The following is a 15,954-nucleotide window of genomic DNA, read 5'->3' as shown; positions in this document are numbered from 1 at the left end:
CCCAAGCCGAGGCAATACCATGCTATGCCGTAGGAGTCTGAGGAGGAAGAGAGGACGTGGTTTTGTGGGTCTTTCTAGAAGGGAGAAGACAGGTAGTGATCTTCGACACAGAAAAGCAAAAGACTGGTGAACACTGAGCTCCTGTATAATTCACACTTTGTCTCAGGGTTAAAAGATAAAGCCAAAATAGGAAGCTTCACAAAGAGTAATTAAGTAATGAATATTGCAGGATATGCCTTGTTTTGTAAGACACAGCACTGCTTCCTCTTCTCTAAAGCTAAAGAAGTGATCATCATTTTGTGTTTTGATTTTGAACTCTTAAGGAAAGTTTTCTTGACAGTTACAAGGAGCACATGCCAAAAAACATTACATGCACAAGGGAATGGGGTAGGATACACCAAGGATGTGTGTTTTGGAAGGTAAAAGGGCAATGCTTACTTCTAGAAAGATACAGCAGGAAACCACACTGGCGTTTGATATTATTTACCACTGAACCAGCACAAGATTTTCTCATTTTAGAATAGCAGGATATAATGCAAAGTCCAAAACGATATGGTCCTACACTGAACCTGAGCATTCTTTTTCATAATTTAGTTCTTCTGTCCACCCTGGAAACAGGATCACATGCTCCTTTCCCCAGCAGGGCATTGCTAGAGGTGAGTTACAGGACAGTTTCTGCAGTGACTTAGAGCCATACCTGTTGGAGGAAGGGAGGTGTCTGGGATGCCTATTTTGTTTGCTTGTTTCAGTTTACTATACTTATTTAAAAACATAGACATGGTAAAATGGGGTTACAAAAATTGTGGTATATTTAAAGCTGTATCAGTGTTTCTCTGTGATTGTATGCATATTCCCTTTTAGAGATAAGGCTAAAAGTCAACACTGAAGGCCCTTTGTGAGAGGCCACTGGTCCACATATGACAGGCTCAGAACATGGGGCAGCCAGTCCCATATGTGTCCTCCAGTTCACTCAGATCCATTTAATCCAACAACATCACCACAGGACACCACCAGCTTGGGAGTCCTAAACGCAACAGATAAAATTATTGCACATATTCACATCTAGCTCTTTTATTCATGTACAATTATACAATGCACATTATTATTAAAGACAAATGCGACTTGAAACATTTTTTTAAAGATAGACAGATTTCAGATCATGTTTTTAAAAAGGGGGGTAGAAAAGCTTTGTCATTCAAAGGCCCAACAAATCAAACCACAACTTCTTTCTGTTCCTAAAAAAAAGGAAAAGAAAAAAAAACTTTGCAAAAAAACCCCAATCTGGCACAGAAAAAAATAAAACCACTGCAGATCAGTATGTACAGATAAAATCTACCTCATAACTGAAGTGTCAAAGCAACAAAGTAGGTTAAAAACATACATACACATAAAAGAAAACTCTTGAGAGGAAGCTCCAAGTGCATATTGAGGCTTTAAGATTTTTTAATGTTTATTTATTTTTGAGAGAGAGAGAGAAAGAAAAAGAATGTGAGCAGGGGGAGGGGTGGAGAGAGAGGGAGACACAGAATCTGAAGCAGGCTCCAGGCTCTGAACTGTCAGCACAGAGCCCAATGCGGGCTCAAACTCACAACAGTGAAATCATGACCTGAGCCAAAGTGGGATGCTCAACTGACTGAGGCATTCAGGAGCCCCTATTGAGGCTTTAAAGTACATGCTCACAGTATTAGATAGTTAAATCTTAAATTATATGCATGTGCAACCAGTGAGGAACCTGTTCACTGCCCATGAGCACAGAGAACCAAAGACTCTGTTATAGGTTAAGGAAGCTGAGAGCGCTAGGCCTTCTCCCAACTCATTTCACTTAGTCCTTTTGCCTTCCTTTGAACCCTCCAACACCAAACACAGACCCAAGGAAAGTTATTCACCCTCTTTTTAAAACTTCTTACATTTTCTCTTCTTTTTCTCAGAAACCCACACAGTCAAGATGAGCTCCATAGTACTCATTTCTGAGTGGGTCAGGATGGGAAGCACCATTCACATGGAGACTGTCATAGAAACAGACATGATTCTTGTCTCTATCATATGCTCCTGGTTGCCCTCACCAGCATGCGGGCACTGCTGCTGGGTGGTCACTCACCTGTGCACTTACTAATAACAGCATTTATATAGCCCTTGACAGTTTAAGCAAAGCTTTCCTTATTACTTCACTTTATTCTTATGACAACCATGTTCATAACTATTATTATCTCCATTTTATAGAAGAGGAAACTGAAGGTCACAGAATATAAGTGATATGCCCAAGATCACACAGCCATAAATGGCAGTATTTATTCAAACTCATGTCCGCTGGCTCCAAATCCCTTACCCTTTTCTGTTATACCATATAGGCCTCTTGCCATGGCCTTGGTAAAGCCCTTTCCTCTTGGCCTCCAGTAATGTAAAACAGGATCAAGGATCAGACTGGCTAATGCAGTTTGACTTCTATCCCTGTAAAGGTATAAGCTAAAATCCCTTTAGCAAACAGCAGGCCAATATAAGGTAAGTCAATTAAAGACAACTTAGTTCTTGTAGAGCAGTGGTTACTAGGCAGTCCATGAGGTGGTAAGACTGAGCTGTGCAAAACAATGAGCTATAGAACTTGTTGCTATAGTTACAAACCAAAGGAAAGCTTTCACCTCTACAAAGTGTGGCAAGAAACACTGGTCTTATATCTGCAATAATTTATAGTCATTCTGCAAGTCCAGTCAGGCTTCAGAAATTCAAAGATGCCTGAGAGGCCCCCACAGTTCCCTTAATGGTTTCCAAATAACTTGGTAGTGAGTAGAAACTGAGCTCCAAATCCTGTGGGAGGTTTAGAATGTTTAAATAGGTCTGAAGTTGACAGTGTTTCAGAAGGTCTGTGAAGCAGAGATTCTACATTTGTGTGTGATCTAGAATCTTCACATTGCAGGCCATTCCTTACTTTTGCTATAAAAATGTTCATGTTTTTCAAATCTACTTCCACCTTTGTTTGAATTTTTAGAAGCATATCTGAAAGCACATTCATAACAATACCAGTCAATATGTCCTATCTAATTAGGCCATTGCCTTGCAAACCTGCTCTTTTAATTTACCCCTTTCCTCTCCCCCATACCCTAGTCTGTAGGAACTGTGAATCTAGATGGGTCTTTCTCCTTAGCAAAGAACTTCATTTAGTATGGGCTATCCCTGCTTCCCATCTGCAACAGCCCTGGCTCCTCCCTTCCTTCTTGTCCTCCTCCTCCTCCTCCTCTTCCTTCTCCTCCTGTTATTTCATCAAAGACTGGGATTAGTGGCTTTAACTTAGTCTACCAGGATGACAACATGGAGTAATGGAAATGAATAGCCTGAAGTTCATCAATTCAGGGTTGAATTTCATTCTTCCCTTTCCTGTGTGAGCTTGGGCAAGATATTCATCCTCTAAGTGGATATTTCCTTTACTGCAAGACGATTTAAGGGTTGTTGTGAAGATTAAATGGAACAAAATCTCAGCCCAGACCCAGCATGATCAGTCATTAATTCCATTTTCAGCCCTTCTTTCTTCTTAGGAGAATGGAGGCAGGGCTGAAAATTCCAAACTTCTAATCATGGTTTGTGCTTTCCTCAATACATGTTAGCTCCCTCCCACCACTGTTGGGTTCTTCTGCTTTCATGTGTAATGTGCCTTAAATGATTTTGACAGGGATCAAATAACCAGAGGTCAGCCTAGGACTGGATCAAATAGTTTAGGAATCTATAGGTTGGACAAGGTGATCTGGGTCTTCTCTAGCATGAATTTGTCCCAGAATACTTCTTAAGATTTGGTGTAAGAGTCCTGGTAAGCCTAACCTTCAAATCCCACTATGAGATGTTTTAATGTAGGAAAAGAAAGACTATGTAGGATACTGAGTATTGCGGCAGGGTGGGGGTGGTGGGGGGCGAAGGGGAGCAAACAAAAAAAACCTTTAAAGTCCTTGAAAGAATATGTGTCAACTCTTAGGGCAGGCCCAGCTTTAGACCATAAGTAGGCAAAGTTCCTTCTCCCATGTCTAGAAATTTCAGAGCCTCCTTTTCATTGCATAAGTACTTCCTGTTCTCAGGCTTCCCCTGGCCCTGGGCGGAACTCCACTTCAGTCTTCCTCCCCTTGGGCAGCATCCCTTACTCAATTTCTTTCCTTCCTGTAAAAGCAAAGGTTCTTATATTCATTATAGGGTTAGAAGAATATTTACCAAGCCAATTTTTCTACCTTACATTGGAAGAAGAAGTTAAAAATAAAATCTTTGCCAAACTCAATATCACAAGATTTTCCCCTATATTCTCTTCTGGATCTTTGAGAGGTTTAGCTCGTATACTTGCATTTTTTGTCTATTTCAAGTTTTTTGTGTGGTGTGAAGGGTTGATATTCTTTTGGAGAGGAGGGGCGTATGGATATCCAGTTGTTCCAGCACCATTTGTTAGGAAAAGCATCTTTGCCATTGAATTATCATGGCATCTTTCTCAAAAATTAAATCAGTTTATTTCTATGTTCTCTCTTTTGTCTCATTGATTTATGTCTATTCTTACACCAATACAACATTGTATTGATTATCATAGCTCTGTAGTAAGTCTTAAAAGGAGGTAGAATATGTCCTCAAACTTAGTTCTTTTTTCAAAAATGTTTTAGCTATACTATGTACTTTTGTTCCCATATATAGTTAAATTTTTTTAATGTTTATTTTAATTTTGAGAGAAAGAGAGAGAGAGAGAGAGAGGCAGAGTGTGAGTGGGGGAGGGGCAGAGAGAGAGGGAGACACTGAATTAAAAGCAGGCTCCAGGCTCTGAGCTGTCAGCACAGAGACCCATACAGGGCTTGAACTCACGAGCTGTGAGATCATGACCTGAGCCAAAGTCAGATGTTTAACTGACTGAGCCACCCTGGCGTCCCTCCCATATATATTTTAAAAGCGACTTGTCAATTTCTATTTTTTTAAAAAGCCTACTGCAATTTTGACTGAGCAATGAATCAATACATTAGTGTGGGGTGATATGCAATCTTAATGTTGAGTCTTATTGTTCCTTGAACATTCTCCCCACTTATTTAGATCATCTTCAGTTTCTTCAGCAATGTCTTATGGCTTTCAGAAGATAGGTCTTGTATATGTTTTGTTAAATGTATCCCTAAGTATTTCACATTTTGTATGCTATTGTATTATTTTTAAATTTCAATTTCCAAATGCCATTGTTAGTCCTTAGAAATACAACTGGTTTTGTCATTGACCTTGTGCCTTATAACCTTGTGAAACATTTTTATTAATTCGGTAGCTTTGCATAATATACCTTGGAACTTTCTACTGACATGATTGTGCTTTCTGCAAATAAACACAATTTTACTTCTTCATTTCCAACGTAGATTCCTTTTATTTCTTTGTATTGCCTTATTCCACAATGTAGGATCTCCAGTACAATGCAGAACAAAAATAGTGAGAGTGAACATTCTCTGTTTGTTCCACATCTTAACAGGGAAAGCATTCAGTCTTTTATAGTTAAGTATGGTATCAAGTGTAAGTTTTCATAGCTGCCTGTGAGGTGGAGGAAGTTTCCTCCTACTCCAAGTTCATGGAGAGTTTTTAACAGGAATGGGTAATGAATTTGGCTAATTTTTGTTAATGCATTGAGATGATCATATTTTTCAACAAATTATGCTGGAACAACTGGACATCCTTATGTAAAAAAATGCACACACCTCAAACCATACCCTGCATCATTTACAAAAAGTAAACTGAAATGAGGTACATACCTAAATGTAAAATCTACAGTAAAAAATGTTCAGAAGAAAACATAAGAGAAAATATTCACAACCTTGGTTTGGAGAAAGTTTTTTTTCCCCAAGATTTTTATAAATCATAAAGGTAAAAAGATATTTTGGAATTTTTCACAATCTAGGAGATCTGCTCTTCAGAAGATGGTATTGGGAAACTGAAAACAAGTCACAGATAGGAAGAAAATATATGCAAACAATGTATCTGATAAAAGACTGGTATTGAGAAATACAAAGAAATCTCATCACTCAATAACAGGAAATCAAACAGACCAATTTAAAAAAATTTTTTTTTCCAACGTTTATTTATTTTTGGGACAGAGAGAGACAGAGCATGAACGGGGGAGGGGCAGAGAGAGAGGGAGACACAGAATCGGAAACAGGCTCCAGGCTCTGAGCTATCAGCCCAGAGCCTGACGCGGGGCTCGAACTCACGGACCGCGAGATCGTGACCTGGCTGAAGTCGGACGCTTAACCGCCACCCAGGCGCCCCCAAACAGACCAATTTTAAAAATGGGCAAAAGATTCGAACACATACTTAACCTAAGAAGACATACAAATGGCAAATAAGAATGTGAAAATATGCTCACTTCATTAGTAATTGGGGAAATGCAAATAAAAATCACAATGGGATATAATTACACACTTATTAGACTGTTTTTAAAAAAGTGACAATACCAAATGTTGGTGAGGACGTGGAGCAACTGGAACTCTCACGTACTGCTAATGAGAATACAAAACTGTATAGCTTCTTTGGAAAAGTTTACGTATTTCTTACAAAGCTAAACATAGATTTATCAAATGACCCAGCCATTCATTCATATGTACTTATTCAAAGGAAATGAGGATATACATCTATTCAAAAGCTGTACACAAATGTTTATATTGGCTTTATTAATATTCACCCCAAATGGGAAATGCTCCAAACTGGAAACAGATTGTTTTCATACTGTTCATACAATGGAATTCAACTCAGAAATAAAAAAGAATAAACTACTGCTACATTCAACAACATGGGTGAATCTCAAATACATTATATTAAGTCAAAAGGCTATGTATTATATGATTCCATTTATATGAGTTTCTGGCAAAGGCAAAAGTATAAGGATAGATCAGTGTTTGCCACGGACTGGGTGTTGGGGGAGAAAGAGTGACTATAAAGTGGCATGAGGGAGCTTTTGGCAATGATGGAAAAGTTCTACATCTTGATTGTCATGGTGGTTATGTCACAGTATACATTTGCCAGAATTAATAGAGCTGTCCACCTAAAAAATGAATTTTACTGTTTTTCTTTAAAACCAAGAAAAGCAGGGGCGTCTGGGTGGCTCAGTCGGTTAAGCGTCCGACTTTGGCTCAGGTCATGATCTCGCAGTTCATGAGTTCAAGCCCCGCGTTGGGCTCTGTGCTGACAGCTCGGAACCTGGAGCCTGTTTCACATTCTGTGTCTCCCTCTCTCTCTCTGACCCTCCCCCATTCATGCTCTGTCTCTTTCTGTCTCAAAAATAAATAAACGTTTAAAAAAAATTTAAAAAAATAAAAATAAAACCAAGAAAAGCAAACAAAAAAATGAACTTACACAAAGTGCTAAAACTGTAGACCATCTAAACAAAGAAAAAAAATTCTAAAAGCAACCAAGTTCTTTTGTCTCTACAAAAGAACTAAGTTAGATAGATAGAAGACTTGTCATTAGCAAAAACTGTACTTCTTCAAAGTACTGAGAAATGGTAACTGTCAACTAACCTATTATTTAAAAGGGCAAAACAAAGACATTTTCAGACAAAGTCTGAAGAAATTACTCACAGATCCATTGAATAAATATAGAAATATACTTCAGTAAAAACAAAACTAAATCTAGAAGGAAAGAGGTGAGCAAATAAATTGGTAAATGTTGCTAAATTCAAACAAGCACAAAATATAAAAAACAATAACAACTACTTGTGTGGCCTCAAAAAACAAAGTGAAACTAAAATATACAAGGCAATATGGCATGAAAGATGGAAAGGAAAAAACTGATGTTAAAGAATTCCATTGTTCAAAAGGAGGATGAAGGTATTGATTGATTAGAGGAAACAGGTGAATAAAGAAAAATATATAGACTAAATGAATGGAGAAAAAAGAGGACCCCACCCTGAAAAAAGCAAAAAAGAAAGATTAATAGAAAACACAAAATAACATGGTAAGAATAAATACAAATGAAAGAGTAATTACAAAAAATGTAAGTGGATTAATTTACCTATTGAGACAGATTCTCAAATTGGTTTTAAAATATCCTGCTGTATTCTGTTTATAAGACACAAGCCCCAATGATAAGGTCACAGGTTTGAAGTAAAAGAATGAAAATATTTTTAGGTAAAAATATGTATCAAGACAGAAAGTGGGGCGCCTGAGTGGCTCAGTCAGTTGAGCATCTGACCCTTGACTTTGGCTCAGGTCATGATGTCATGGTTTGTGAGTTTAAGCCCCTCATGGGGCTCTGTGCTGACGGTGCAGAGCCTGCTTGGGATTCTGTCTCCCTCTCTCTGCCTCTCCCCTGCTTGCTCTCTATCTTTCTCTCAAAATAAATAAAAATAAACTTTAAAAAGACAGAAAGCAATACTAGAGATAAAGAGGGTCATTACTTAATGACAAAAAAGAAAATTTATCAGGAAGCAATATGAATCTTGAACCCATACATAACTAACAGCATTGTCTCAAAATATATAAAATGTAAGTGATATTTCTACTCAGTGCTACCACTGTGTGAATGGTTGAAACACTATTGCTATCTTGTAGAAATGGCGTTAAGTGTTAGCACATACAAGAACTCTTGCCTAAGTTAGCTTTAAAAATTTTTCTATTATGAGTAAACTTTGGTTGCAATAAAATATTATCTTAGACACACAAACACATATACACACAAATACATATTGTTTTAGCATACAAAGTACTCGAGAATATTTGTAACATAGGCAAATTCTCAAGGTGTTTAAAGTGGGGGAATTTGCATGAAATAACAAACTTTTTCCGGTACATCATCTGCATGGAAATAACATGTAGATTTCAAATGAGGCTACCTATGTGTTCATTAAATACTTCTTAGTACTGTCAGTTATTAGTTTATATTATTGATTTATTAAGATTTCACAAGAAGAATAAAAGCCATAAGATATATTTATTTTAAAAGTTTATAATGGAGAAAGTTAGCAAATTCCTAGGGCTTCCCTCACTGAAGAATTCCAGAATTCTTTAAGTTACACTTTTCTGAAAACTCTCTCATGCCCTCTGCTGTCCATCTATTAACAATTATTAAATAAAATCTTAATGGGCACTTAAATTTAGATAGTAAGAAATTCTCCACCTATTTCATTATTTGAGTTAGTCTTAGGAAACAATGTATTTTAAGAAATGCTTTTAATATTTTAAAATTATAGATGTAATATATGTTTATACACAAAAAATGAAAAATTAATTATCTCACTACTTAGAGATAACCATTGTTATCAAGTTGGAATTGTTTCAATGGAATATATTTTAAATACAATTTTATTTTAAAATTACTACTATTATTATTATAGAATTGAGATCATACTAAACATACAATTTGGCATTCTACTCTTTTCACTTAATATTACTGTGAGATAATAGAAAAAATATATATTGATCTCTCCTTGGTTCCTGGCACAGGGCTCCTGAAACCCTTGTAATTTCTGGGTGTGGTAGGATTACCTTTCGTTCTAATGAGGTGACTTTGGGTGGGCTCCTGGATGGCTCCTGGATGAGGGTTTGGAGAGCACAAACCATGATTAGAAGTTTGGAATTTTCAGCCCTGCCTCCATTCTCCTAAGAAGAAAGAAGGGCTGAAAATGGGATTAATGATTGATCATGCCTACTTGATGAAGCCTCCATACAAATCCCAATAGTATGGGGTATGTAGATCTTCCATGTAGGCAGACAAATCCACACAAGGAAGGAGACACACCCCAACCCCAGGGAGACAGAAACTCCTGTTCTAGGGACCCTCCCAGACCTCACCCTATGTATCTCTTCATCAGGCTGTTCATCTGTATCCTTCATCATATCTTTTAATAAACTGGTAAACATGTTTTCCTGAGTTCTAAGAACCACTCTAGCAAGTTCATCAAAACTGAGAAGGGGGTTGGGGTGCCTGGGTGGCTCAGTCAGTTGAGCATCTGACTTTGGCTCAGGTTATGATCTCACAGTTTGTGAGTTTGAGCCCCACATTGGGCTTTGTTCTGACAGCGTGGAGCCTGCTTCAGATTCTCTGTCTCCCTCTCTCTCTGCCCCTCCCCTGCTTGCCCTCTCTCTCTCAATAATAAACATTAAAAAATAATAATAAAAACTGAGAAGGGGTTGTGGGAACCTCTGATTTGTAGCCAAATCAGACAGAAGTTGTGGGTAACCAGGGACCACTACATGTAATTGGCATATCAAGTAGGTGAGAGCAGTCTTGTGGAACTGAGCCCTTAACCTGTGGGATCTGACACTATTTACAGGTGGATAGTGTTAGAATTGAGTTAAACTGTAGAACACCCAGAGTATCAGCAGAAGTGTTGTGAGTGTGGTAGTAGTGTGAGAGTAATGGAGAAACACACAGAAAGAGAACTGGAGGTTTTTCCTTTCCAATTATATTATGGAAGTTTTCCCATATCATTGAATATTCTTCAGAATATAATTTTAAATTGTTGCAGAATATTCCAGATATATACTGATTTATGTAACTACGACTATTTCTGGACATTTAAATTGCTTCACTTCTTCATTATCATAAGTAACTATAAAACAAAATTCTTTGAACATAAGTTTTTTGAATATCCATAGTTTTATGCTTACATTAAATCCCCAGAAGTATAATTTCCAGGTCATGTATACACATTAAAAAAAATTTTTTTAATGTTTATTTTTGAGAGAGAGACAGAACGTGAGTGGGAGAGGGGAAGAGAGAGAGGGAGACACAGAATCTGAAGCAGGTACCCAACTCTGAGGTGTCAGCACAGAGCCCAATGTAGGCCTCGAAGTCACAAACTGTGAAATCACATGAGATCACTCCTATAATCAGAAAAGCAGTTTTTCAGTCACTTTTCTTTAGCTTTATTTGAAAATAATCAAACAATGATTTTGCCACATAGACAACTATGGTTCACTTGCCAATTCCATTAACTTGGCTGTTCTCAAAAGGAAATATTACCATAGAAACAAAATAATCTGGTAGGTATTCCTAGTTAATCTAAAAATATTTGGCATGTGCACAACAGATGTGAGTGCATTCTTAACTTGCTTAAACCAATGCCTTTTTCAAATTGATTTTCAAAGTTATCCCTATGGGTTTTCATTAAAAAGACAGTTTGAAGAGCAGTTTGAATAATTATGACCAAATGAAACACAAAGCCAAGGACAGAACTAGTATACAGCAGGAAGTTGGTGAACCTAAAAGCTAAGCATCTATCATAAGTCTTCAGTAGGAGGGAGAATAAGGAGGGAGAAAGAACTAGGAGGACAGAAAAGAGCAAATGATAACCTAAGAAAACACTGAATTTTTAAAAAGGTAATGGCTGGCAGAGAACCCTGTGACCTGGGACCATAAGGACTTTAGCCAAGTTCATTAGGACTTAGCTAGTCTCTCTATCACTATACCTCCTAGTAATTCTGCACTTGGCCAAGGGCTTCAGTTTTCTAAGACATTTGGTTTCAGCCCTTGCATTTTATTAAACATCATTGCTTGCAGTTTGTCTTTACTAAAGAACTTAGGGAATAACTGGTAGGAGGAGGAAGGGGCACAGAAAGGGAGAGATATGTCGGCAAGCAGGAAATAAATCTCGTGGGTTTTTTTTTTCCATTTTTAAAATTGCCCACAGAATTATAGAAGATTAAAATGCCTTACAGAGTCATTTAGTACAATCCTTCTTCATCTTAAAGCTGAAGAAAGAGATCCAGGAGACGCAGATAAAAAGCCAGGTGACAGAGCCAGGAAATAGTCCCATGCTCTTCTCATTGCACTATGCTGACTGATTTTTCTTTGTAGGAGCATTTGTAGTCAAAGAGATCAGTGCTGCTGTCAACACAAGTCCCGATCTCTCAGATATTTCTTTGTTACTAAGAATCAGTGCTATCCCTAAAACAAAAATACAGTAATTTACACGGCAATTTTGTAGCCTGTGCCTCATGTTCACATCCATTTATATCATTTGATCCTTACAAAAACTCTGAGGCAAGACAAGGAAAGTATTATTGACCTCGTTTTAAGGACAAGCAATTAAAACCCAGAGACGTTCAATGACTGGCTTAAGATCACTTAGGATCAGGAAGAAGGCAGGGCTCTAATTCTATTCCTAAATTTGTTATCAAAAGAGGGAGTTCATCAAAAAACACCAATCTGGCTCTTTACCCTCTTGCCCAGGGATTCTCCATCTCAGGGTAACCCCCACTAGTTTAGTGAAGTTTGGATCTAACCACCCACCGAGGTACTTTAGTTTGCATCTAGTTCTCACTTTTTAAAAGCGCAGTTTCTTACCCCTTAACTTGGTCCTGATCCTTATTTAGTTCCTATATTTCTCCGTGGATTAGGGCCTCCAGGGTCTCACTCCAGAGCTCCACCCTCTATCAAAGTAGTCGCGTCCCGGGTATCCAAGGAAACCACGCAGTCCTGCCCACCTTGTTTCTTCCGCGCTTTCCATTGGCCAGTTGGATTCCCAAGTAGATTTTTTTTTTTTTTTCCTATTCCTCCAATGGCTAATGGGCTTCAGGCCAGCAGCGCACGCCTTCGGAGGCGGGTCTAACACGTGGTCTTACTACCCTTTCTACCTGCGCATTGCCTCCTGGGATATGTAGTTTCTAAGCTGCTCAAAGCCCTTCGGACCTATCGTCCCCTTTGAAACTACCTATCCCATGCACCTTTGCGAAAGGGGAGGGCGCAGGCGAGGAGTCCAAGTCAGAGTAGATACTGAGAGCTTTGAAATTTCAACTTGCCGGTGAGGCGTGTGCGGTTGAGGTTTAAATTGCTAGAGAAAGTGGTCAGTCTTGCTGTTGCTTCAACAAATCCTCTCAAACGACCCCCCTTTGACTTGAGTAGGCGTAGTGGTCAAGTTGACTGGCTGGTGGCGAGACCGGCCTGTGGTTGAGGGGATTAGAGGGAGCACGAGAGGGGTGCGCCATGTTCGCCCCCTGCTCGGGCTGGGGGTTCGGCCGCCTCCGGCTCAGCCATTTCCGAGTTGGGGCCGGCAGAGCTGCGGGTAGCTGGGCGTGTCGGGCTGGTTCGGCCCGGGAGTACGGCTCAGGTGGGGGCCAGCGCCAGCCTGGGCCCGAGCCCACAGTCTCTCGGCCAGGGCTTGCGCGCCAGGCTCTGAAGGAGTGGGCGCTGCTAGTGAGCCCGTTCGGTCGGCTGCGGGCGCGGCTTCCGTGCCATTTGGCCGTGAGGCCCCTGGACCCCCTCACCTACCCCGACGGTGACCGCGTGCTGGTCGCGGTGAGATCAGCGGAAGGCGGGGCGCGGGGCCTGGCCGGCCTGCAGGTGAAATACGACGAGGCGCTGAAGGAGGTAACCATCGTGTCTGACACCATCGACCCCCAGGCGTCCGTGGAGGTGAACGCGCCCCTGAAGTTTGGCAAGTGAAGTGAAGTGAAAACGTGTTTGGGTCCCAGGGCACAGCCGGCGACCTTCTGAAATTGGCCAGACGTGCACTTTTCATTGGTTCCTTTGACTTTCCAACCTAATTTACTATTGTCCCCCCTCGGAACCTGCTCCCCCCTTTTCTTTTTGTTTGTTTTTTCTTGCTCTACTTTGGGTTTCCTGGTGAAAGTTAGACATCAGGTTCGCAGTTAAAGACATTGGAAACCTCATATGGAATAATCTAAGTCAAATATTATTTGTGGAACCCTTATATTCTCCTTTGGCACTTAGTTCCTAATTTTTCTGTCACTGCACTTTGTCAGTAGCAAAGTGGTTAATTTTTCAGGGTTGTAGTTTCTTGATAATCCATTCAGTGCTCACAGCCTGGGGTCTGTTCCAAAACAGCTGTCTGTAGGATGTTCCATATCTAACCTGGACCAAGTGTTCGCTTTCAAATAGGCACCCAGCCTTTTACTGATACGTCTCCATTGTAAATTTTCCATGAGTAGCAGTCTTTGAAAACACACACACACACACACACGCACACACAGTAAAACTGCCTGGGAAACTTCAGTTGATAATGCCTGCAATGTTTCTAAGTATTTGGGCTCCATGATATTTCTCAAATGCAAGCCAGTGTGTACACATTGTTCTAGGGAAGTCTCCCCAGGCTCTCCTTCCTGACTGAAGGATAATACTAATGATGGTCATAACAGCAGCTAACACTTCTAAGATAGTCTTTTCTAACCCTTACAATTGCGCTATAGAGTAGATACTGTTATTGGCACTGTTTCACCTAAGGAAGTGGGAGAGATAGCAAGTTTCATCAAGTGTTTATTGTGGGTGACAAAATAGAAAAAATCCATGCCTTCGTGAAACTTCTGTTCTCATGGGGATAGATCAGATATCTCTCAGATATAAAGTGGTGGAGCTGGAATGGGAATTGACTGCAGTCTGCTCAACCACTATGCTTTACTGCTTCTCAACTTCTTTAAACTAGTTTAGATGAATAAGAGACCCTAATCTCAAAATAGAACCCTCTGGGTTGGGGAGAAAGATTTCCCGTTATATTATCATAATAAAAAATGGACTGAGTATCGAAGTAGAGTTAAGCAAAATTTTTATGGTAGCACAGATAAAAGTGAAACCATCCATATTGATGATCCTTAACCTCATTTTTTTTTGTAGATTCCTCTTTTTAGAGACAGAATCCCATTTCCAGTTTACCATTTTCTACATGTCTATACACGAGCTCCTTAAATCAACATAATTCAGTTTTCTTCATACTTACTTGTTCCTCCAGTTTGTTTATACCTGTTTCTGTGAGTAGATAAGAGTAGCATTATTACCACTCAGTGTCTGGCCTTAACTTCTCTACCTACCTAGTGGGGGGTGGGGGGGTGGGGTAGAGTGTATTTAGAGTATGTTTCTTTCTCTGCATGTCTATCAACACTGCCTTGGATGAAGGCTGTGTTGCAACACTACTTAACTGGGTAAACGCTTCTTGGTTACATTTGTTTCCATGTAAAGATGGGGTAAAACTGTTGGTTTGTATAATTTAGATTATTCTAGTATTGCTGTTTATTAAACCTTTATAGAGACTGCTATATACAAAACTGTAGAAAATTTTTTTATGCCATAACTATTAAAATTGTGATATTAAACCCCAGTAGTTTGTGTGTGGGGCAACAAACACAGATACATACTATTCCTGTACATGCTTTTAATTTATAGGAGATTTGAGAACAAATCTTTAAATCTTCATGAATATGAGAAGAGGCTAACTGGCATATTCAGTTTACCATAATGACTTAAATTTTTTTTTTCTTTAACATTTATTTATTTTCTGAGAGACAGAGACAGAGACAGAGCGTGAGCAGGGGAGGGATGGAGAGAGGGAGTCACAGAAGCCGAAACAAACTCCAGGCTCTGAGCTGTCAGCACAGAGCCCGATGTGGGGCTCAAACCCACCCACAAACTGTGAGATCATGACCTGAGCCAAAGTCGGATGCTTAACCAACTAAGCCACCCAGGTGCCCCTCATAATGGCTTTTTAACTTGCTATATTCTTATTCGAACCTGTGTGTGTGTGTCTGTGTGTATGTGTTGTCTCAGTGGGGAAGAGGCTTCTATGATCTTTCCCAGGAAATGTCTATAATAACTAGAGTCTCTGATGACCTCCCTGACTTGTCTCCTATATTACTTACTTTCTCTTTAGGTGATACAGGTCAACAGAAATCACTGCTTTATTTCTTAAAACAAGCAGAAAAGGGCACTACATCTGGTCCTGTTACTGTGGTGGGGACCCCTTAGGTGCTGACAACTGTGCTCTCTCCAGAGTTCAGTAATATTATGAACATAACTCAGGAGCTGGATTTCTAGGGGTTACTAAAATGCTTTGGAGCTCATTAGCCATAGTACTAATTTGCTTTTTCTTTCTTTTTTTTTTATTTTTTTATTTCTAGATTTGAATATCAAGTCATCAGGGTCTGGCTGTGTAAAAGTCCAAAATATTGAGTGTGATAATTGCAAAATTGAAACTGAGCAGGGGACTGGCATCTTACAGTCTGTTAAGGTATGAAAATTTTTCTAATT

General features: G+C 39.4%; 2 protein-coding genes across 3 annotated transcripts in view; one reads left to right on the top strand and one right to left on the bottom strand.

The window, feature by feature from the left end:
- CCDC146 (coiled-coil domain containing 146) overlaps nucleotides 1-12,501 on the bottom strand; it is a 115,312-nt gene extending 102,811 nt beyond the window's left edge. The window contains exon 1 of one of the 2 annotated variants that reach the window (XM_030307818.1): nucleotides 12,265-12,501. The gene's annotated coding sequence lies outside the window, so the exon portion shown is untranslated. The remainder of the gene's footprint in view (nucleotides 1-12,264) is intronic. The other variant, XM_030307816.1, reaches the window with a different exon arrangement.
- Nucleotides 12,502-12,665: 164 nt separating this feature from the next.
- FAM185A (family with sequence similarity 185 member A) overlaps nucleotides 12,666-15,954 on the top strand; it is a 76,559-nt gene continuing 73,270 nt past the window's right edge. The window contains 2 exon segments of the mRNA XM_030307815.1: nucleotides 12,666-13,354; nucleotides 15,825-15,934. Of these exon segments, the coding sequence (XP_030163675.1) occupies nucleotides 12,904-13,354; nucleotides 15,825-15,934 (561 nt within the window). The 5' untranslated portion in view covers nucleotides 12,666-12,903.

Source organism: Lynx canadensis, chromosome A2 (genome assembly GCF_007474595.2).
Source record: "Lynx canadensis isolate LIC74 chromosome A2, mLynCan4.pri.v2, whole genome shotgun sequence".
Taxonomy (NCBI): Eukaryota; Metazoa; Chordata; class Mammalia; order Carnivora; family Felidae; genus Lynx; species Lynx canadensis.
Note: the sequence above shows the minus strand (reverse complement) of the source record. Positions and strands in the feature narration are given on the sequence as shown.